Source organism: Mastomys coucha, unplaced genomic scaffold (assembly GCF_008632895.1).
Source record: "Mastomys coucha isolate ucsf_1 unplaced genomic scaffold, UCSF_Mcou_1 pScaffold13, whole genome shotgun sequence".
Lineage (NCBI taxonomy): Eukaryota > Metazoa > Chordata > Mammalia > Rodentia > Muridae > Mastomys > Mastomys coucha.
Window position 1 is genome coordinate 7041761 of NW_022196895.1, and position 24103 is coordinate 7065863.

General features: G+C 40.8%; 1 protein-coding gene across 4 annotated transcripts in view; it reads left to right on the top strand.

Moving 5' to 3' along the window:
* Nucleotides 1–24103, top strand: part of Greb1l (GREB1 like retinoic acid receptor coactivator) — a 265485-nt gene that overhangs the window by 144598 nt on the left and 96784 nt on the right. For all 4 annotated transcript variants that reach the window (XM_031364954.1, XM_031364953.1, XM_031364956.1 and 1 more), the window contains 4 exons: nucleotides 1509–1668; nucleotides 2103–2300; nucleotides 18030–18206; nucleotides 23381–23557. In XM_031364954.1, the coding sequence (XP_031220814.1) occupies nucleotides 1512–1668; nucleotides 2103–2300; nucleotides 18030–18206; nucleotides 23381–23557 (709 nt within the window). In that variant the 5' untranslated portion in view covers nucleotides 1509–1511. The remainder of the gene's footprint in view (nucleotides 1–1508; nucleotides 1669–2102; nucleotides 2301–18029; nucleotides 18207–23380; nucleotides 23558–24103) is intronic.

Genomic DNA, 24103 nt, shown 5'->3' on the forward strand with positions numbered 1-24103 from the left:
TCTCTTCCCCCTCCCCCCACCTCTGATAGTCACTATATAGCCCAGGCTATCCTGGAACTTGCAGTAGATGCCCCAGAGCGCTCTACAGTACAGGTGTGCACCACTGCACACAGCTGCTCTCACCCTTTTCTGTTTCAAACAACATGTTAAATCATGAAAAAATATGTACATTTTTTTAAGTTTAAATTTGAATCGTGCTTTAAAAGTGGAATGGCTCTGTTCATTGGCAGAGACCTAGTTTTGATTCTGTTGATTCTGCTTGTTCCTTTGCGGTTTCATGTGATTCGTCTGTCAAGCGGTTCTCTCTGAGACTTGGCTAGACTGGTTTCATGTCCTGGCTGGACACCTTCTGGGTGGGATGTGTGCTTCGTTTAAACTGTCTCCTTGGCAAGGCTCACCGTTTCTCACTACCTCACATCAGGACTCTGCACTTAATCCATGGGTTCAAGAGGACAGCTGATTTTTCCCATTACAAAGCTCCCCTCAACCTTCTACCCAGTGGTCTTGTCTGATAATATTGCCTCTTCAATCTCTATTAATAGTTGCAAAGTGATTGTTTTATACTTCTAGTATTCTAGTATTCATTTATTAGCTGAAAATATTCATTTAAGAAATTACTCGCTAACAACCAGGGTTACTTTGAAAGGCAGCGATAGCACCGTATACGCACCCCTCAGCTCTCTGCTCTTTACATTTTTAAATATAATGCTGTTTCCTTTCGCACCAAGTCTGAACACATGTGTCCAATTTAGTACATGGTTGTAAAGCTCCATTTCCCAATTTTATGCTAACTTAATGTCTTTATTCAGAGCATTATTTGTTTGCCTTGTATATATGAATCTGGTATTTACTTCTTTTTTTTAAAGATTTATTTTATTTATTTTATGTGTATGAGTGCACTGTAGCTGTACAGATGGCCATGAACTGTCATGTGTGTGGCTGCTGGGAATTGAACTCAGGACCTCTGCTGCCCTACTCGCTCAGGTGTAATTCACTATAGCTGTCTTCAGACGCACCAGAAGAGGGCGTCACATCTCATTCCAGGTGGTTGTGAGCCACCATGTGGTTGCTGGGATCTGAACTCAGTACCTTTGAAAGAGCAGTCAGTGCTCTTATCTGCTGAGCCATCTCACCGGCCCCTAGCATTTACTTCTTAAACAATCAGGGAACAGAGTTAAAATTTTGTGCTTTGGGAGCTGGAGGGAAGGTTCAGTAGGTAAAATCATTTATATCACTCACATGGGAGCTCACTACTATCTGTAACCCCAATTCCAGAGGCCTGCTCCGAGCATGTACGGGTGCCCATATGTTTATGCAGGTAAAACACACACACACACACACACACACACACACACACACACAAAGAGTATGTTACCTTTAATTTAATTCAAAATCCCTCCTGGAGAATGCAGTTTCTAGGACTTGCAATGACAGCTGACTTGGAGTTTTAGGACATAAGCATCTATACAAACTTTCCCTTCTCTTGTCTTTGGCATGTGCTGGTACAGACCATGGGGAACTCATATGCTGGGCAACTGAAATCTGCTAGATTTGAGGAAGCTCTACACAAGTCCATAGAAGCCTCACTCAGATGTAGTACTGCAGTGCCACGGCCAATCTTCTCCCAGCTCTACTTGGACCCAGACCAGCACCCTTTCCCGTCTGCAGGTAAGTTTCTCAATCGCAGGCATTTCTAGACTCCTTTTAAAAGAAGTGGGGATTCTAAATCCTGGGAACTCAAACAAATGTTAAAAATGCTAGTCTCCCCCCTCCTCAGAGATATATTTCAGATTTCTCTTGTAATCAATTTTCCATAAGCTGCTGCTTCTTCTTCTTCTTCTTCTTCTTCTTCTTCTTCTTCTTCTTCTTCTTCTTCTTCTTCTTCTTCTTCTTCTTCTTCTTCTTCTTCTTTTTTTGAGACAGGGTTTCTCTCTGTAGCCCTGGCTGTCCTGGAACTCACTCTGTAGACCATGCTGGCCTCTAACTCAGAAATCCACCTGCCTCTGCCTCCCAAGTGCTGGGATTAAAGGTATGCACTACCACCGCCTGGCTTAAGCTTCTTTTTAATAATTAAATTTTCATTGGTTTCCTTGCTTAAACAGATGTCAAACCAAAGGTGGAAGATCTAGATAAAGACCTAGTACATCCCTATACTCAAAATGGCAGCCTGGATTTTTCTCACAATGTAGCAATGAATGAAATGGAAGATGATGAAGATGAAGAAGAAATGTCTGACTCAAACAGCCCACCAATTCCCTACTCACAAAAACCTGCCCCGGAAGGATCTTGCACGACAGATGGTAGGTTTGCACTTTTGAGCTCCTTTGGACCTTGTATTGTAATATCATCTGATCTGTTTCCTTCCATGTGGTGTTCAAGGCTGGACACCAGGCACTGAAAGAACGAGTGGTTATGTCCTCTCCCCCATGGTCTCTTAAGGGTTCATAACAGTTGTCTACCGGAAACACAAGTCCTGCTCTTGAGATGAATACACTGAGGTTCATGGTTGAACTATTTCCCTGAGAGGATCTGTGCTAATGCAAGTTCAGACATAAGAATTTACTTTCTCCTGAGCTTTTATTAAAAACAGTGTGTCCACCTCCAGGTAGACATGAAGATTCTAGATGTCCTGACTCTACACCTGCTTATTTATGAATTTATTTATGTATTGTGTGTGCGTGTGTTATATGTATGTGTGGGGGTGCTCATGAGCCATGGCATAGTCATGGACAAGAGGACAACTTTCAGAAACAGGTTCTCTCCTTCCTGTTTGCTGGGCATGCTGGGAATGAAACTCCAATGGTCCTGCTTGCCAGCACCTTTGCCTACTGAGCTATCTCACTGGCCTTACAACTATACTCACTGCATGTAGACATAAAATAGAAATCTTTTATAAGTATCGTATTGTTTGCTTCTCTGTCTGTCTGTCTGTCTGTCTGTCTCTCTGTTGTTTTGTTTGTTTGTTTGTTTGTTTTGTTTTTTGGTTTTTGGTTTTTGGTTTTTTTTGAGACTAGGTCTCATTATGAAGTGTGAGCTGGTCTGGAACTCACTATAGAGTATGCTGGCGTCCGACTCACAGAGATTGATTTGCCTGCCTCTTCCTCCCCAGTGCTGGGATTAAGCTGTATAGCACTACACTGCTGATGTCATTCTGTTTGTTCAAGTCAGCTTTATTTCCAACCACACTTTTAACCACATTTTAAATGAGGGAACCCTGGTTTCTAATGTTTTCATTGTTTTGTGGTTTCGGTGAGATCCCAACTTAATTCTACCTTCTTGCCTCCACATAGTTGTGGAGTTCTGCTTGTCCACTTAATTAGTGTGTGGGATGTGGTTTTTATATTCAGACTGGCATTAACCTGCATAGTGTCAGAGCATGAAAAGCTTGAGGAAACCAGGAGGCTGGAAAACAAGAAGCTTCCAGATCTCAGGACAGAGTACAGTTTCCTGCCAAAGCTTGGAGAATGAATAATTTGATGTAAATGACAGCCTTACCCAGGTAAAGCCAGAAAAATTGTTTTTCTTGTTTGAGAGTTTGTTTTCTTTTTTTTGGTTTTTTGAGACAGGGTTTCTCTGTATTGCTCAGGCTGTCCTGGAACTCACTCTGTAGACCAGGCTGGCCTCGAACTCAGAAATTTGCCTGCCTCTGCCTCCCAAGTGTTGCAGTTAAAGGCATGAGCCACCACTGATTTCCTACTTCCCTGAAAATTTGACAACTCATAGAGGGATCCAGATCCTCTTGGCAGAGGGGAAAGAGACCTGAATTATCCTCCCATACCCCACAAGTATCCCTAGAAGGAGTGTTTATCAGTGTTCTTCAAATTAGGTCTGCCCACAGTGCATCACTTCTTATATGATTTGCCTCCACTTACAAGTGACTCTTTACCCAGACTTATTATGATGGACCCTACTCACTCATTACCGATGTGCCAGCCACAGTCTTTAAACCCATGGAGATGTGAACTCTGACGGCATTATGTTGCTTTTTACTTGACTTGTACTATTATTATGCCTTTTCCTTTCACTGAGTAGTCAGCTCATCAAGTAACAAGTGACATTGAACAGTGCTTAAATGATGGCATCTCATTGAGAACCGAATTACATGTGATAATTAAATAGAGCCAGAGTAAAAACTTAGGGGATGATTGTGAAGCAAGCAAATTGTCTTCCGAAACATAGGGAAGAGAGTTTTTCCCTGTCTTCCACTACATGGGTTATGTTTTCAGTTTCACAGTAGTGTTATTTATAACCAAGTATTTTGAAAAGGTACCAAGATATAAACTTGATGACCCCCTCAAAAACAAACAAAAAACAAAACAAAAAAAAACATGCCTTTAATCCCTGCACGAGGGAGGCAGAGGAGGTGGATCTCTGTGAGTTGAAGGCCAGCCTGATATATTCAGTGAATTCCAGGGCAGCCAGAGCTCCATGGTGAGAAAACAAATTGACAAAAAACCGCACAAGGTTAGGAAACGGTCTGTATATCTATGTCAAGGTCTCACTCTAACCCAGGCTAATGTTTAACTGAAGCTGTAGCTATAGAATTTGGGGTGATCTTTCTACCTCAGCTCCAAAGGAGCAATGGTGATTTTAAAGGTAAAGGCGGACAATTTTTCTGAGAATAAATAAATGTCCCCCACCAAAGTAGAAGATTCAAATCCAACACATTCTGAAAACAATTCTGTACTCCAAATTCCTACGTCAACTGCTTCCGATTCTTATAATTCCTGAGCATTGTTCATACCCCTACTTAACTTCCCCTTCATTGTAAGATGGCATTTAAAATAAAAAGCTATTTATAACTTGTAATTTTATACTTCACCCAGTGTTGGCAATTTTGCTTGCTCCAAGAAAGTTCTAAGAATCTTCTTACTCAAAAGGAAAACAATCCCAAAGTTGTACTCACAAAACCAGCATTGAAACGGGAATGTAGCGACTGTGGCCTTGTTTGAAAATACCACCTTCTAGCTCCTGGGAAACCCCTATTTACCTAAGGCTTAAGGCCCGTAAAGCTATTTTTAGAGGCAATTTAGATAAGCAGGTACTTGACATCTGAAGGGCTGCCGAGGCTTGCCATTCATAGGTAAATTTTGGTTGCTAATTTCTTATGTAAATTATTAGAATAGAGTGGGCTCCTACCCTGCTGGGAGGCAGTTGATTGTCTGTGCAGGTGAAGAGCAACCGGATTTTCGGCCTCTGAATGCTGCTTTGATTGCTTTAGTTTGGATTTACTGCTGTGTCAGTAAATGCTCCTTTCTCTCCTTTTTTATTTACTCTGGAGCCTTCAAGTTGGAGATAATGGAGGGCACAAATCTCTTTCTATGAAGTGAAAACCTTGGCTATTTAATTAGGAAAATGCAGATGGAGTCTATAAAGAAGGCCCTCTGCTATCACCACCACTGTGTTTTAATTAAAATCATTTGTCACAAAGGAGGGTAGGCTCTTTTGCTCTCAGAAGTGAAGTGATTCCAAGAGCAAGCTTGTGAAGCAAGTTGTCCACCCACATAAGTAACTGTCCTCCCTTGCCGTGGACGGTAGCAGGCGAGGCTTCCGTGGGGTGCTCTGACAATAACAGCCGAGGCTTCCGTGGGGTGCTCTGAGGTGCTCTGCGGCTTCTGGAGCCATTCACCATCCTCTCCCTGTCTCACAGGATAGTGGGACCTTGTGGGTCTGGAGATCCAGTCACATTTCATGGATTCTATCCCCGACAATGAGTTTAGGAGAAACACTTTAAGAGATGTTTGCAGAAAAACACCAGGGCCTTGGCAGGTGGACTTTGAAATATTTAAGAGAATTACAAACTGAACTGAGTAACTTTCCGTTGACTCTGACCATCTCTGGCCATGAGCTGACTTCTTCCTGAGCTGCTCGGGCCTCACCGTTCCCTTCTTTTCTTAGTTCGTCCTTTCTTTTTAATTAAATTGCCAGAGGCTTCTCTTGGCATGTAACTAGAAGATAAGAAAAGTACTTTCCAAGACTATTTTTAGGAGCAGTTTTACACTTATAGAAAATGCAAGCCAGTCGTTCCATTTGTATACATATGTTCTGTGAACAGCATCGTATAGGAAGCACATTTGTTACAATTAATAAGCTAGTGCTTATATTTTTTATTAACATTAACAGTCGGGCTGGAGAGATGGCTCAGCGGGTAGGAACACTCACTGCTCTTCCAAAGGTCCTGAGTTCAAATCCCAGCAACCACATGGTGGCTCACAACCATCTGTAACGAGATCTGACGCCCTCTTCTGAGGTGTCTGAAGACAGCTCCAGTGTACTTACAAATAATAAATAAATAAATCTTTTTTTTTTTTTTAAAAAAGAAAGTTTAAAAAAAAAACATTAACAATCAAGGCTATGGTTTGCCTTGGTTCCTTGCTTTTACCTAATGTCCTTTTTTGAGTCATGATCCTATATTACACCAGATTTAATTGTATTGTCTCCTTAGAGTCCTCTTAGATGTGACATCTTTAAAAGTTCTTCCCATCACATTATTCCAGGAATGCCCAGTCAGTACCTCCCACACCTGCCTGGGTGCTGAGCTTAGTTCCTGGAAGCAGCGCCTTCTCACACCTGCGCACCACAGCCTGTGGGCAGAGTAGCTTTGTTTCTTTGAAGTTTTACCTCGTAGGGATTAATTTCTTCTCCACCATTTATTCACCCATTCACCCATTTATTCCCATCCTTATGGACATTTATTTTCTGTTTTGTGTTATACACAGTACTGCTGAATGTGTTGTAACTTAGAGTCCCATTTTCAGACATTGGAAGCTTTCTAGTGATTGGTTCTTGCAACCTTTTTACATCCACACCCCCTTACATTTTCTCTTTTCTCGGGTATTAAAAAGCCATGAAAGCATGCTTCTTCCAGGGCCATTCACTGTTTACTGATCATCACTTTTACCTCTGTCTTCCCACTATAAACAGGAAGCCCTAATCTATAATACTAAAAACTATTCATACTTCTTCATGTAAGCAGATTCTGTAATTTTTCTTTTCAGAAATCACTTTGAAATAATAGTTCTTTCATTTATAAACAAAACAACAACTTCTTTGATCACTCCCCACCAGTGCCTTCTCAACTCGGTTTAGCCAGGCACCCCTTACCCTCTTTGCCTCAGTGCCTTATTGAAAATCTCATCAGAAGTGTCACTCTTTGACCTGGGTGAGGGGGATGGCTCAGTAGAGTACCAGCTGTATGCATGAAGGCCCAAGTCCAGACCCTCAGCACCCACATTTTTAAAAGTCAAGTTTAGTCAGGTACACATCTCTATAATTCTAGCAGAGTAGCAATGGAGACAGATGGATCCTCTGGGAGTCACTGACAGCCAGTCTATCCAATTGGTAAACTGAAGGTGTTCTGGGGAACCCTATTTCAAAATACTAGTGTGGACATCAAAACTGAAGAAAAACGCCTGGCATGGTCCTTTGGCATATAAGGGGGCGGAGGAGAGAGAGAGAGAGAGAGAGAGAGAGAGAGAGAGAGAGAGAGAGAGAGAGAGAGAGAGAGAGAGAAGAAATGTTATATTCTAAACATAGATCATTCTTGTAGTTTGTAAAAACTTTCCAGACTGACAAACTCTTGGTCTCAAAATCCTCAGCCTTGAGTCATAATAGGTGTATTGCCACCACTGACAGCTAAAGCCTTGAATTTGAAGAATTCATTAGTGTGAATGAGATAGGTAGATGATTGCATACTCCATGTTTGGCAAGGATGGGATATTAAATGCCCCCACAGAATTCAGCCTAAAAGGGGCACAGTGGGAACAGGTTACAGAACTGACAGTAACAAGCAAGAAAGATTATAGTGCACACTGCCTTTGCTGCACTGGAGTCAGGGAAAGCTTTAGGCACAGGCCAGAACACTTATTCTGTTGTCATTTTTGAGACCTATTTATTTTTTATTTACATGTCTGTCTGTCTGTCTGTCTCTGTCTCTCTGTCTCTCTGTCTCTGTCTCTGTCTCTGTCTCTCTCTCTCTCTCTCTCTCTCTGTGTGTGTGTGTGTGTGTGTTTGTGTGTGTGTGTGTTAGTTTAAGTTTTATTGCTGTAAAAAAATACCATGACCCAGGCAACTCATGAAGGAAAACATTTAATTAAGTCTGGCTTACAGTTTAAGAGGGTTAGCTCATTCTCATCATGGCAGAAGCGTGGCAGCATCAGCCAGGCATGGTGCTGGAAGAGTTCTACATCTTGATCCTCAGGCAGCAGAAGATGCGTCCTGGATGAAGCTAGAGCATAAGGAGACCTCAAAGTTTGCCCCCACAGTGACATACTTCCTCCAACAAGGCCAGCAACTTCCTCCTAATCATGGGCCAAGCATTTAAACACATGAGTTTATGGGAGTCATACCAGGCTACTCTTGAATTCAAGGTCTTCCTGCCTTTGTATCCAAAGTTTTAGGGTTTTAGGGCTTGTGCCTTTACAACCAGCAAGAGATTGAAAAGCTAAAAGCTGAAGTAGCACCTGTGTGGGGGTTAGAGATCTGGCTTGTGTGTGCTCTCGGTCGGTTATGGTTGCGAGGCCTCAGGGCATCAGGTTAACCTTCCCAGACCCTTCTCTCATTCACACACTGAAGAGGTCAGAACAGGTAGAGTTCCCAGTCGCCTGAGTAACAGATCACTTTTAGTAATGTAGACACTTTAAACTTCCTTGAGCTTTCTGAAATAATTCTGCCATTGCATGGCACATGCTAAAAATGTTTTATGTATATGTATACTCTGTCACATACATATAGCCTGCATGAAAAAATTGGGGATCAAATAAAAAAGGTGGTTGTGAGCCTCCATGTAGGTTCTGGGAATTGAACTCAGAAACTATGAAAGAAAAACCAGTGTTCTTCACCACTGAGCCATCTTTCTGACCCCCTAAAAATTTTAACTTTAACTAGAAAGCACTTATTCTAGATTGACCAATATATTATTAACATATTTTTTATATTTGTGCTATACAACTGTCTACAGTTTACGATTCAATAGTTGTAGTTGAATTAACTGTAAGTTAGATATATTTAAAAAAGAGTATGCTTGTTGAAAATTCAAAAATAACAATTTTTTTCCTTGTTTTAGGAGAGACAAATGGATTTAAATGTTTTCAGCATTTAAAAAACACTCAAAACCACTCTGCCTCCCGCAACCCCAGGTGTGGCTGTAGACCCCATAACACACCGGGAGCACTAGGCGAGGGCGCTCACTGAATTGTATTTCCAGCCCACAGACAACACCTAACACCTCAGATGTGGGAGTTAGATATTTGGGACTAGAGGGATGTAGAGATTTATTTCCACAATTTTATATTTTTGATCTATATGATAAAATTTAGGCTGGATTGTAATTATTAATTTTTTTATCTTTGTAACATTAATTCGTAGTGCTTGAGAGGAAGAAGTTGGTGGATCTCTATGAGTTCAAGGCCAGCCTGATTTACATAGCAAGTTGTAGGCCAGCCAGAGCTACTTAGTGAGATTCTGTCTCAAAATAAAATAAAACAAAAATGAAAATTTTTTGGTATCTAAACTTACATTAATGCATTTTATATAATTTTATTGATTTTGTGTATGTATATATATATGTGTGTTTGTATATGTGTGTTGCATGTTTGTGATATGTCTGTGTGTTACTAGGAGTTAAACTAAGGCCTTGCACATGTTAGGTGCATTCTATACTAAAGTATATTCCCATTCCTAACATTATAATTTAAAAAGTTTATTTTTTTATTTTTTTATTTTATTTACTTTGTTTATTCTTTTTTTTAAACAGTGGCTTTTTTATTTTAGATTTTATTTATTTATTTTATGTGTATGAGTACACTGTAGCTGTACAGATGGCCATGAGCCATCATATGGCTGCTGGGAATTGAACTCAGGATGGCCCTGCTCTCTCTGGCATAATATACTGTAGTTGTCTTCAGACAGCACCAGAAAGAGGGTGCCAGATCTCATTACAGGTAGTTATGAGCCACCATGTGGTTGCTGGGATCCGAACTCAGGACCTTTGGAAGAGCAGTCAGTGCTCTTACCTGCTGAGCCATCTAACCAGCCCCTACTTTGTTTATTCTTGAGAATTTCATACATGTACACAATGAGATACAATTTACTCCATTCTCTTACATTTCCCCACTGTGTCCCAACTTCATGTCCCTTCTCTTTTTTGGGGGGTGGGGTCTGAAAACTCATTAAATTCAGCTGTAGTGCTTCCCATATGTGCTGTCAGCTGCCAGGCCTCCTCATTATAGAGAGACGTCTGAATGAAAGAGGGAGATAAATTCAACTCTGTATACCCAATATTTGGGTGCATTAGTAAAATCAATTTTTCCTGTTTATCTGAGCTTCCCACTTTATCCAGTAGCCCATTATACATATGAATTAAACAGTATATCAGTATAGATGAAAACAATTTGAAATTGTCTAAAAGGTGAAGACTACACTGTCATAACAGGCTTTGTCTCAGTGAGCTATGAGCTCACGGGACTAGTTTCACTCACTCTACATGTGGTGGATGAAAGGCCACCTTCTGTTTTACAGTAGGGAATTACAATCATCAGTTGGGTTTTAGGAGATGAAAATGATGCCTATTTAAATTTCACTCACAGAGAGTTAGTAGGACCATGAGATAGCTTACAGGGTAAAAGTGCTTGCCATGGAAGCCTTGATGCCTAGAACTTAATTCCCAGAATCCATGAGAGGGTGGTTAGGACAGAAGAAACTGCACAAAGTTGTTCTCTACCTTCCAATGCATGCTATGGCACATGTAAGCCCCCATATCATACAACGCATATTATAATGATGATGATGATGATGATGATGATAATAATAATAGTAATAGTAATAGTAATAATAGTGCTATTATTACTATTATTATTATTAAAAATAAACTTCATATGTAATTCCCGAGTATCTTAGAATGTTGTTTCGGATCCCCACACTTATGAAAGTCACATGTTAAGTAACAATGTATTGGGTGACCTTAAGGTTAATTTACTTTTTAGAAGATTTACTTTATTTTTAAAATGTGTGTATGTGTGTTGATATGTGCACATGAAGCCAGAATTGGACATTGGATCCCCTGAAGCTAGAGTTAAAGACAGTTGTGAGCCACCCAGCATAGATTCTGGGATCCAAACTGTGCTCCTCCCCAAGAGCATCAAGCACTCTTGACCTCTGAGCCATCTCTCCAGCCCCAGCCTTAAGGTTTTATATAATGACAGTGTCCTCAAAACCTTGCAGTAGTTTTGTGAGTTAGTACAGGCTGTGGTTGCCATTTCTTTCTCAGTGACAAAGGCACTTCCTAGAGATGCAGTCCAGCTAATATCCGGTCACAAACTTCTCATCAGTTGTTAATACATGCTGCTTAGCAAGGCAGTTTATGTCCCACTCCTTGAAGCAAGTCATACTTAGAAAGAAGACCCCACTCCCTGGGGGATTGTGTTCTAGGTTTATGGCTGATTAGTAATCTCTTTGATGAGAAATATTGAGGCTCCTTTCAGTGCTTTCAGGTACTTACTACTTTAGTATTTTGTAATTTTAAAAAATTAAGTTTTATTTACATTGTATATACTCTATATCTGTTCCCTGGAGCTTGACTTACAGGTGGTTAAGACCTTGTTCCATATGGGTGCTGAGAAGTGAACTCAAGTCCTCTGCAAAAGCAACAGGCACATTTAATCACCAAGCCCTCTTTCCAGCCCCTAGTATTGTATACTTTGATGCAAAAGCCTGTGCCTCCCCTTAAACAGAGTATAGCCACACACCACCGTACTTAGTTCTTAGCTTGTCTTTTCTTATATAACAAACTTCCGTGTCTTATAGCCCTAAGTTTTACTGGACTCCTTCTCTAGCCTTGAAGACATTCCTTACCTACTGGAGACCCAGTTTCTCCGTCCTTGGCAAGGAGGTAATACACTCCTAGAGCTGTGGAGAGAATCGTGCCTGTCGGTTGGTAGCACTCCTCAAACACAAACATCTGCCATCAGCAACAGGATTGTTAATTCCCAACTCTCAAGCCTTTTAACCTTGTTACTCAAGGACCGTACGAAGCAGATATTTTTCAGAGAGTTCTGTGTGTCCATTGGCTCCAAAAAAAAAAAAAAAATTGTTTGTAAAATGAATAACTTACATTCTTCATGCATACAAATAATTTGTTTTTCAGATAAACAGATGACCGTTTAACAAAATTGTTAAGGAATTCAGTGTAACTTTTAGATATTACTTATGTCAAGAATTCTAAGAGTTGAGTTGAGTTCATCAGTATTAAAGAGGATCTGTAAGTCTGAAGTGGATGAGCAACATTATTTTGATCAGTCTGGTCTTCTGTTGACTTTCTAATTCTATTATGCCTGCTTTCAAGTCTTTTAATTTAATTTAATTTCACTTACTCATGTTACACCCTGTTCACTGACCCCCCTCCCAGTCGCCCCCTCCCACAATTCTTCCCCCATCCCACCTTCCCCTCTCTTCTAAGTGGGTGGCGCCCTGTGAGAATCCTCCAACCCTGGCACTTCAAGCCTCTTCAAGGCTAAGCACCTCCTCTCCTACTGAGGCCAGACAAGGCAGCCCAGATAGACGAACATATCCCACATAGAGGCAGCAGCTTTTGAGAAAGCCCCCATTCTCTGTTATGCTTTCAGACAGGAACATGCTGTCCTCTGAGAGACTCCACCCAGCAGCTGACTCAGACAGATACAGACACCCATAACCACAGCCAAACAGTAGACGGAGCCTGGGGACTCTTATGGAAGAATGGGAGGAAGGATTGTGGGCCCTGGAGGGGATGGGAACTCCACAGGAAGACCAACACAGTCAACTAACCTGGACCCTTGGGGATCTCAGAGACTGAACCACCAACCAAAGAACATACATGACTGGACCTAGGCCTCCCAGCACATATGTAGCAGATGTGCAGCTTGGTCTTCATGTGGGCCCAGAACAACTGGAACACTTTTTTAACATTGCAAATGAATTCAGGGATCTGCCTGCCATTGTAAACACAGACAATAAACTTAGCTGGGTGGGATCCTGTCCTGGGATTACCATTCTGACCTTGCCTGGACCTTAATTTGCTCTGTCCCAGGCTGACCTTGAACACAGGAATCTGCCTGCCTTTGTATCTGCCTACCTTTCTATATTTCTGACAAGCTAGCTCATAGTGCCTCTGTTCTTATAGGTACATGAAGTCCTTCATATAATTCATATTGCATCCTTATATTTTGCATAATTGAGAAATTACATATATATTTTATAGAACATTTCATTCTTTTTTATTAAATTAATTTATTTTTATACTCCATATTCTATTCCCTGCCCCCCCATCCACCCTCTGAATGCTCCACATCCCACACCTCCTCCCCATTCCCCATCCCCATCTCCACATGGATGCCCCCACCCACCACCCCACCTGACCTCTAAACTCTCTGGGCCTCCAGTCTCTTGAGGGTTAGGTACATCATCTCTGAATGAACACAGACCTGAAAGTCCTCTACTGAATCGTGTTGTGTACTGTACTGTGTTGGGGGCCTCATATCAGCTGGTGTATGCTGTCTGTTTGGTGGTCCAGTGTTTGAGAGATCTCATGGGTCCAGATTAATTGAGACTACTGGTCCTCCTTCAGGATCGACTTTCTTCTCAGCTTCTTTCAGCCTTCCCTAATTCAACAACAGGGGTCAGCTGCTTCTGTCCATTGGTTGGGTGAAAATATCTGCATCTGACTCTTTCAGCTGCTTGTTGGGTCTTTCGGAAGGCTGTCATGATAGGTCCCTTTTTGTGAGTGCTCCATGGCCTCAGTAATAGTGTCAGGCCTTGCTTGGGACCTCCCCTTAAGCTGGATCCAAATTTGGCCTGTCACTAGACCTTCTTTTCCTCAGTCTCCTCTCCATTTCCATCCCATGCATATCCTTTTGGGTCTGAGTTACCTCACTCAGGATGGTATTTTCTAGTTGCATCCATTTGCCTGCAAAACTCATTCTTAATAGCTGAGTAGTATTCCATTGTGTAAATGAACTACAGTTTCTGTATCCATTCTTCTGTCGTGGGGCATCTAGGTTGTTTCCAGCTTCTGGCCATCACAAATAAGGCCGCTTTAAACATAGTGGAACATGTGCCCCTGTGGCATGGTGGGGCATCTTTTGGGTATATTCCCAGGAGTGGTATAGCTGGGTATACAGGTAGATCTATTTCCAATTTTCTGAGGAGCCTCCAGACTGATTTCCAGAGTGGTTGTACCAGTTTGCAATCCCACCAGCAATGGAGGAGTGTTCCTCTTTCTCCATATCTTCTCCAACATGTGTTATCACCTGAGGTTTTGATCTTAGCCATTCTCAGGGTCATTTTGATTTGCATTTTTTGACCACTAAGGAGTTTGAACATTTCTTTAGGTGCTCCTCCGCCATTTGAAATTCTTCAATTGTGAATTCTCAGTTTAGTTCTATACTCCATGTTTTTTTATTGAATTGTTTGGTTTTTTGGTGATTAATTTCTTGAGAATTCTACCAGACCTTCAAAGAAGACCTGATACCGATTTTCCTTAAACTATTCCATAAAATAGAAATAGAAGGAACACTACCTAACTCGTTCTATGAAACCACAATCACTCTGATACCTAAATCATACAAGGACCCAACCAAAAAAGAGAATTTCAGACCAATCTTGCTTATGACTATCTATGCAAAAATACTCAATAAAAGTCTTGCAAACCGAAGCCAAGAACACATTAAAACCATCACTCACCACAATCAAGTAGGTGTCATCCCAAGGATGCAAGGCTGGTTTAATATACAAGAATCCATTAATGTAATCCACTACATAAACAAACTCAAAGAAGAAAATAACATGATCATCTCCTTAGTGCAGAAAAAGCATTTAACAAAATACAACGCCCCTTCATGTTAAAAGTATTGGAGAAATCAGGAATTTAAGGCCCATACCTAAACATAATAAAAGCAATTTACTGCAAATCAATAGCCAATATCAAATTAAATGGAGACATACTTGAAGCAGTCCCACTGAAATCGGGGACAAGACAAAGATGCCCACTCTCCCCCTATCTTTTCAATATAATACTCAAAATGTTAGCTAGAACAATAAGACAACAAAAAAGAGATCAAGGGGATACCAATTGGTAAAGAAAAAATAAAGGTATCACTATTTGCAGATGATATGATAGTATAAATAAACAGCCCCAAAAATTCTACCAGAGAGCTTCTCCAGCTGATAAACAACTACAGCAAAGTGGCTGGATATAAAATTAACTCAAGTCAATAGCCTTCCTTTATATGAAGGATAAACAGGCTGAGAAAGAAATTGGAGAAACAACTCCCTTCACAATACCCACAAATAATATAAAATATCTTGGGGTAACTCTAACCAAACAAGTGAAAGACCTGTATGACAATAACTCCAAGCCTCTCAAGAAAGAAATCATAGATCTCAGAAAATGGAGAGATCTCCCATGCTCATGGATTGGCAGAATTAACATAGTAAAAATGGCCATCCTACCAAAGGCAATCTATAGATTCAATGCAATCCCCATCAAAATTCCAACTCAATTCTTCAAAGACATGGAAAGAGCAATTCTCAAATTCGTCTGGAAAGACAAAAAAACCCAGAATAGCAAAAACAATTCCTAACAATAAAAGAACAGCTGGGGGAATCACCATCCCTGGCCCCAAGCTTTACTACAGAGCAATAGTGATACAAACTGCATGGTTTGGTACAGAGACAGACACATTGATCAATGGAATAGAACTGAAGACTCAGAAATAAAACCACACACTTATGATCACTTGATCTTTGACAAAGAGGCCAAAAATATATAATGGAAAAAAGAAAGCATCTTCAATAAGTGGTGCTGGCCTAACTGGCTGTCTGTATGTAGAAAAATGGACATAGACCCATATTTGTCACCTTATGCAAAGCTCATGTCCAAGTAGATCAAGGACCTCAACATAAAACCAGATACATTGAATCTAATAGAAGAGAAAGTGGGAAAGAGCCTTGAACTCATGGCACAGGGGGAAATTTCCTAAAGAGAACTCCAATGGCTCATGCTCTAAGATCAAGAATTGATAAATGGGACCTTGCGAAACTGAAAATCTTCTGTAAGGCAAAGGACACTGTCAATAAGACAAATTGGCAACCTACAGATTGGGGAAAAAAAATCTTCACTAACCCCACATCTGATAGAGGGCTGATATCAAGTTTCGATGATCCAAAGCATGGCAGATTCATATTCAATCATACAGTATTTTAATGGAATTTAATTTTTTCCATTTACTAACTGATGGCATCCAATTATTTGTTGGCTTATAGTATAATCATGATATGAATTAATGCTCATAGGATCTCACATTTCTTCGGAGTTGGGTTATGGGTAATCAGGATAGAAATTTCTCCAGATTTATATGTGGAAAGTTGGGTGTTTGTCTGCCACTTTCTACCAACCTTCTGTTGCCAGTGACAGAACCGCAATGAAACCAGCTTAGGCAAAATGAAGAAATTATTAGAAGAATCCAGATGCTAAAGATCACAGGACTAAACCACGGAAAGTGACAACACAGCTGGGCTTCAGGGATAGTCACTCTCAAACCCACCTGTCCAGCTTTCTGTGGCTGTGACTTCTCTCACAGGTCAAGAAACAAGGGAGGTGCCAGAGATCAAACTGGGTCATGCCTCCTTAACCCCAGCTCCATGTGGAGAATTCTTATACAAAATCTTTGATTGGCCAATTTTATCAGATGTCTGCTTCTGGACCAATCAACTATGACCAGAAAAGTGGGCTATTAAAGTAGCCCAGCTAGAGTGGAGTTCCAGTGTTTGGTCAGTTGGGAACATCAGAGCTCTAGAGAGAATGCACATGTTAGAGTACAGAGAGGGCTCTCCTAAAACAGCAGGACTGGAGCTGCCTCTTTGGTGTTGGGTTTGATATTACTCACTTAAATTTTCTTCTAACGAACTCACCATGAGTTCTCTCCTGCCACCCCGCCCCACGCCCCCCCACCTGGGTTTTTGAGACAGGGTTTCTCTGTTGTAGTTCTGGCTGTCCTGGAACTCACTGAATAGACCAAGCTGGCCTCAAACACACAGGAATCCAACTGCCTCTGCTTTCTGACTGCTGGTATTAAAGGCATATGCCACCACTGCTTGGCTCAATGTGAATTCTTAAAGGAAAATATTCTGTTCAAATTTGTCTCTTTAGGCCTGTGAAGCACTTGTTTATAAACTATGAAATACTGAGTGAATGCGGCAGTCCATTACAAACTGATTACATAAGTACTTGTAACATCTTGGCTTATCTAGTGAAAAGTCTGTTCTGAATTCTAGTTCTGACCAGTTCCCTGATCAGTCACCAAGCTCTGAGCTCCAGTCTCTGCTGCTGTGATATGGGGGAGCATCTGTGTTCAGTGACTTGGATTGTCCCAGTTAGAAATAACTTCATCTTGAAAATAAAGACTTGGCTAGGGAGATGGATCCTTGGGTAAAGTGGCTGTCCTACTCATGTGAGGGCCTGAGTTTAGAGCCCAGGCATCCACCAGAAAGATGAGGGAGTATCTGTAACTCCTGTACTGGTGGGTTTAGGGAAGTGAGGGAAGGCACCTAGATGCCTGGAGCTCTAGGCTCAGTGAGAGACTCTCTCAAAATAAGGTAGAGAGCAGTTGAGGTAGACACCCGACATTAACGTCTAGCCTCTACAGGACCTGTGCACACACATTCACACTCACATATGAGTACACCAAACACAAATCTACAGAGAGAGGGGTGGGGGAGAGAAAGTGGTGCGTGAAAACTTACCATGTACATATAAAAATTATACACTTTCCAAGGTTGGTTATATATTTATGATCACCTTACTTGTGGGCCAGAAAACTTGAGTTGTCATCTTGATGGAACCAAACAGAAGGGGGATAGATTTGTCTTCTTGGTGGGGGCCATGGGCTTTGAGTCCTTAGAAGTGATTGCTATAGATAGCTCTATTCTCCCAACAGGTGGATAAAGAGATATTACCTTCCCTAAGTGCTCTGCTGTTTTCTTCTTACCGTTTCTAGGGTTTTGTCAAGCTGGAAAGGATCTGCGTTTAGTGTCACTGTGCATGGAACAAATTGACATCCCAGCGGGGTTCCTGCTGGTGGGGGCCAAGTCTCCTAACCTCCCTGAACACATCCTAGTTTGTGCTGTGGACAAGCGATTTCTACCAGATGACCATGGGAAAAATGCACTTTTAGGTGAGTGTTTAATGCCTGTGAAACTCCTTCTAGAAGGAAGGAGTTGAAATATATGTTTACTAACCCTTATTTGAGAATTTTGTATGTGTGCATGTTGTCATTGAATTAGTGGGAGTTTAAATGGTTTAGTTTCAAACAGGAAATATTTTTCTCTCACGAACTTAAATATATTTTACTTTTTTATTGTCAAAAACAGGCATGCAAAACTTTTTTGAGAACATTAAAAGGAACATGTAATTTATTAAAATTTAATATTTTAGGCCTAAGAGTATTTGCTTAGCACATGTAATGCTCTCAATTTCATCCTTAGTCATGTAAATTATTTTGTATTTTATTAAATAAAGTGAAGTTGACTCTCTCTAATCACTGATCTGAACCTGATGTCAATTCCCAATTATTTGTTTGTGACTTATTTACTTTGTAAGGTATCTGTGAATTTTCAATACTACCTAATACTTTATAAGTATGATTAGTTTGGATGTAAAATGTCCCCATCAGGAGGGAAATTAGTGAGGGACATAATAATCAGAGTGATATATATATATATATATATATATATATATATATATATATATATATATATATATATATATATATATATATATATATATATATATATATATATACCATCCATGAGCTCTTCTGTTTGAGCGCTTGGTGCCCACTGGGTAGTGCTGTTCTTAAGGGTTAGGGAACTTTTAGGAGGTAGGGTCTAGTTGGAGGGCTACTACAATATAACGAGCAGCCTCACACTCCTGCTGCCCCAGCTTGGAGCTGCTCCAACCTCTTTCTTTCTTCCTTGTCATGATGAGCTGCGTCCGTGAGCCTTAAGCAAGAATAAACACTTCCTCCCTGGTGCTGTTTCTGTCCCCAGTCTATCACAGTGACAAGAAAGCTAACAGATGCCTCTCATCTTACATTTAGTATCAATTCACCTAAAATATAACTAGGAAGGGAAGGGTATATTCTTAAGTAGTGATTGATATGGGAAGGAGGGCAAGCCCATTGTGGACAGTGCCATCCCTGAGCTGGCAGCCCTAGGTTCTATAAGAAAACAGGCTGAGCAAGCCATGATGAGTAAGCCAGTAAGCAGCATCCCTCCATGACCTCTGCATTAACTCCTGCTTCCGGGTTCCTGCCCTGTTTGAGTTCTTGCTGTGATAGACTATGATGTGGAAACAAGCCAAATAAACTCTTTCCTCTCCAACTTGCTTTGGGTCATAGTGTTTCATTGAAGCAATAGCAACCCCTAACTAAGACAGACAAGATCTTACCATGTAGCCCTGGATGGCCTGGAAATCTATATAGACCAGGGTGGCCTCAAATTCATCAAGATCAACCTGCCTTTACTTCCATAGTGCTGGAACTGAAGGCATGTGCCACCACACCTAGTTTGTCTTTATTTATTTTGTAATACAAAGACAAGTAGATATATGAGTTTGTTGCTGTTTATCTAGAGGTTTTACTTCTCAGAATGCCTTCTATTTAGATGGAATCATATCTTTAAAGTGCAACTATCAGAAGAGGACAAAGAATTAAACTACTGTAATGGTTGTGAGGTGATTTTTGTTTTAGTTTGATGCAGCCATTCGCATTAGACAAGATCAGAAAGCCTTGAAAATCTTGAATCACAAACTGTCCCATCACATGCTATAGAGCTCCCTTCCCTTCCTCAACACCCACCTCTTCTTTTCTCTTTCTTGACAAGATCTTACTGTGCAGCCCTGTCACTTGGAACTTATTATGTAGACAACAAGACTTCCACTTGCTTCTGCCCCTAAGGGCTAAAATTATATGAGAGCTTCTTAAATTATAGTCCAGAGCCCTCTATTGGCTAACATATACTGGTCATTTTCACATTTCAAAGGTGTCAAAAAATATATATTAGGCACAATTGCACATGTCTATAACCCCAACACCAGACAGTAAAGCAGAAGGATCAAGAGTTCAAGGTCACCCTGGGCTAATAGAGAACTAGTCTTGGTCCTCAGTACTGAGCAATAAAAAAAAAAAATACATTCACTATTCTTTAAGTGAAATTAAGCATATAGTTTAATTAGAAATCTAATAGTAAAGCTTCCTTATTGTAGTAAATTAGCAAAGAGGGTCCAATCATCCATTTGATCATTTCTTTACTCAGGTGTACTTATTCAAAATGTATTGTGTAATAAAAACTAAGCTAAGCTCTGACTTGGAGGCACAAAAACTATAAGGGACAGTCCTTTCATTCATTTACTCGTTGTGATGTAGAACAATTTAGGAAACATTTTAAAGCATTTTAAAAGCATTATAGTCTCTTCTATCAGAACAAATGAGGTGAAGCTCTGATTAAAAACCCTGAAAAATGTCTCATAATCCATCAAGGGTGCTTTATAAGTAGGGGATCCTCATATACAGAAAGCACTGTCAGATTGTGTCCATTGGTTGAATGGATAGACAGAAGGATAGGTAGATGGATGGATGGATAGAAGAATAGATGATGGATAGATGGACAGATGGACTGGCAGAAGGATGGATGATTGTATGGATGGGTGAATGGGTAGATGGATGAATGGTTGGATGGATGGGTGAATGGACAGATGGATGAATGGTTGGATGGATGGGTGAATGGGTAGATGGATGAATGGTTGGATGGATGGGTGAATGGGTAGATGAATGAATGGTTGGATGGGCAGATGGGTGGGTGGATGAATGGATGGGTGACTATAGATACTTGGTGAACTACACAGTCAATGATTTTTATTTATTGTTATTGGCCTATAGCTTAAACAAATTTAGAAATGAACAAATATTATCTAATATAATCCTTCTCTGAATACATTCTAAGTCATTTATAAGTTTATTTTAATATTTATTACTTGATAAAATGACACCAATAAACTATTAATTAAGTTATTAATTAAGCAGAGGTTGTAATTATCTCTTATTCACCATTCTCCTCTAGGAGTTACCAGGTGTTCAGTAAATAATTGTTATAGAAATAACTTGGGTGGCCCATTTATAAATGCTTTGAATTATTGGTATCCTCCAGTAGAGATATTATAAAATGTTCTTTTTATCTTTGTGGCCTTTCTTTTCTTTCTTTTTCTTTGTTAATATGTACCAGGTTGGTTTAGGGGTTTGAAAACCCTGTCAGCTTGCCTGTAGTCATGTTTTCAGTTATTGTGGACAGGTGCAGGGTCTTTTTACAGGATGGAAGGCTCCTTGTCCTCCCCCTTTGTCTCATTCATCTGTATGACTGTGCATGTTTCTGTCCTCACCAGATCTGAGGAAAGGAACTCACTGTCTTCCTGGTCATCCTTTCTTTTTTGTGTTAAAGGGGCTAATGGCTGACTTTTCTTAAAGTAGTGCATGGCTTCTCATCCTCCCAGCCTTCTCCATTTCCTTTTCCACATCTGCTCTACAGGCCATTGAGAGTCTTATTTTGTGGACTGAGCACAGGGTCCCCAATGAAGGAGCTAGAGAAAGGAACCAAGGAGCTGAAGAGGTTTGCAGCCCCTTAGGATGAATAACAATATGAACTAACTAGTACCCTCAGAGCTCCCAGGGACTAAACCACCAACCAAAGAGTACACATGGTGGGACTCATGGCTCCAGCTGCATATGTAGCAGAAGATGGCCTAGTCATTTATCAATAGGAGGAGAGGCACTTGGTCCTGTGAAGGTTCTATGCTCCAGTGTAGGGAATGCCACAGCCAGGAAGCCAGAGAGGGTGGGTTGGGGGTGGGGGGTAGGGGGTGGGGGGATGGAACAGGGTTGTTTTTGTTTTTGTTTTGTTTTGTTTTGTTTTGTTTTTCTGGAGGTGAAACAGGGAAAGGAGATATCATTTGAATGTAAATTTAAAAAATCTAATAAAAAACAAAAAAGAGTTTTATTTTGTTTAATTAGTCCAAGGGATTGTTCAGACTTTCCATATAAAAGAATAAGACGCTCAGGTAAGTCAAGAGAGGGTGAATGAAGAAGAAATGGGAAGTTCAGAGAGCCTACGTCTAGCTCTTAGAGGAACAGAAGTGTCTGGAATAGCTTAGCATCACATAGCTCTGTCCATGCTGCACCTCCTGGCTGTACTCCAGCTGCCTGGTCACAGCTCTCGGCTTATTCTCTCCAAAATTAGAATTCATGTGTACTTGAGATGAGCCACATACGGATTCCAGTTTTACAAACCTTTACAAATCCAGGGTCCAGTACTGTCTAGATAAAATTCTAGAGGAGACATTCTAAGCGTCTCATATTGGGTCAGATACTTATCCTATGCTCATAGTTCATAGGTCTGTGAGACAAGCTGCTGTGGTGAGCTAGGCCGGGAACAAAGAGTGGGAACCACAGACACCTTAAAACAAGAGCTTTGTTAGAATAATAATCTTCAAGGATTTTATGATTAGATCATTTTTAAGAAATGAGAAATAAAACCATGATATTTGAAATTCAGGGTTTTATTGTTGCTTATTCATATACAAAGTGACAGGTTTCCTAAAGATGGAGGCATATTATATTCTTTGCCATCCAGCTAATTGTTCTCCCCTCAGCAGGATCTTAAGAAAGGAGCCTGCAGCATGAAAGCCTGAGGAGCTTTAGGGGGAATCCTTCCTCTTCCCTTTCCCTTTCCTTCCTTTCCTTCCTCCCCCGACTCCTTCCTCCCTCCCTCCTTCCTTTCCCTCCCAATGCTGGGGCTCTAACTCAGGGCCTTCCTCGGCTAGACAGGTGTTGTCACTAAGCCCCTCAGTGCCCACCCGTCCTTCCTGTCTTTATGTACTATCTAACTTCTGTCCCCTGATCCTTCCCAGTCTGTTTTCTCAGCCATTGCCCTGTTAGAGTGGTGTTGACCTTATTCCCAGTCTTTTACTGTTATAAAAATGGCTCTGCAGTTGTTATGGCTTGACTGAGTTTCATGTGAGAGCAGCATTGGAGCAACCTTAGAGTTCCTGAATTTTTGAACAGAGAGTACCAGCTTACAAGCATTTGCAATTTTGTCTGAAGAATTTAAAATCAAAGGGGAAAGTTGGGAGTGGGGGAAGACTCGGCTGAAAACCTACCACTGCTTATTTTCTCCCCTTCTGAAGTATTTCCTAAAAGTTGGGAAATTGTTGGCTCCATAGACTATGAATACTTTTCACATGTACAAGTTGTGTATCAACTTACAAGGCCACTAGTAACATTAGCTTCCCCCATTTCAGGGTTTTCTGGAAACTGTATCGGTTGTGGAGAAAGAGGATTTCGATATTTCACAGAATTTTCCAACCACATTAACTTGAAGCTTACCACCCAGCCGAAGAAGCAGAAGCACTTAAAGTACTACCTAGTCAGAACCTCCCAGGGCGTGTTATCAAAGGGACCGCTCATCTGCTGGAAAGGTAATTACATTCCAGGAGGGGGAAGGCCGGGAGAGTCTGTGTGGGCGACAAGTGACCCTTGCAGGGTTCAGAGTACAGGTGTGGGACACATAAATAGCTCAAGTTCAAAAGGCTGCTCAAAAATGCAAAGCCCTTTGGGAGGTTGTTTGACCTGCCCCTTGTTATAATTAAGTGAAGCATCTGAGTATAGGAGAGACAGGAAAGTGCAGATCTCCAGATCTGCGTCCAGAGAAGGTGTGCAGCTCTGGGGCTGGGAAAGGCACTCCTGTGTGTCTTTCACTTAGAGAGAACTTGATGTAAAAATGTTCTCTTTGCTTTACTTCAGTTTGTTAGTAGTTCTTGCTAATCTATGTTTTTCTATTTCTATTTCACCAAAACATACCCAAATAGCAATTCAGTCTTCTAGATACCTTGGGAAGTACATGATTGAGTTGGCAGTTTTGTTTCTTTGGAATTAGCAACAATTTAGCTAGCTAATCTGTAGAAAAGCCACATCTTCCTGTACTTGGTAGGCATTGCCAGTTTTAGCGACTATCCTAATGTAAT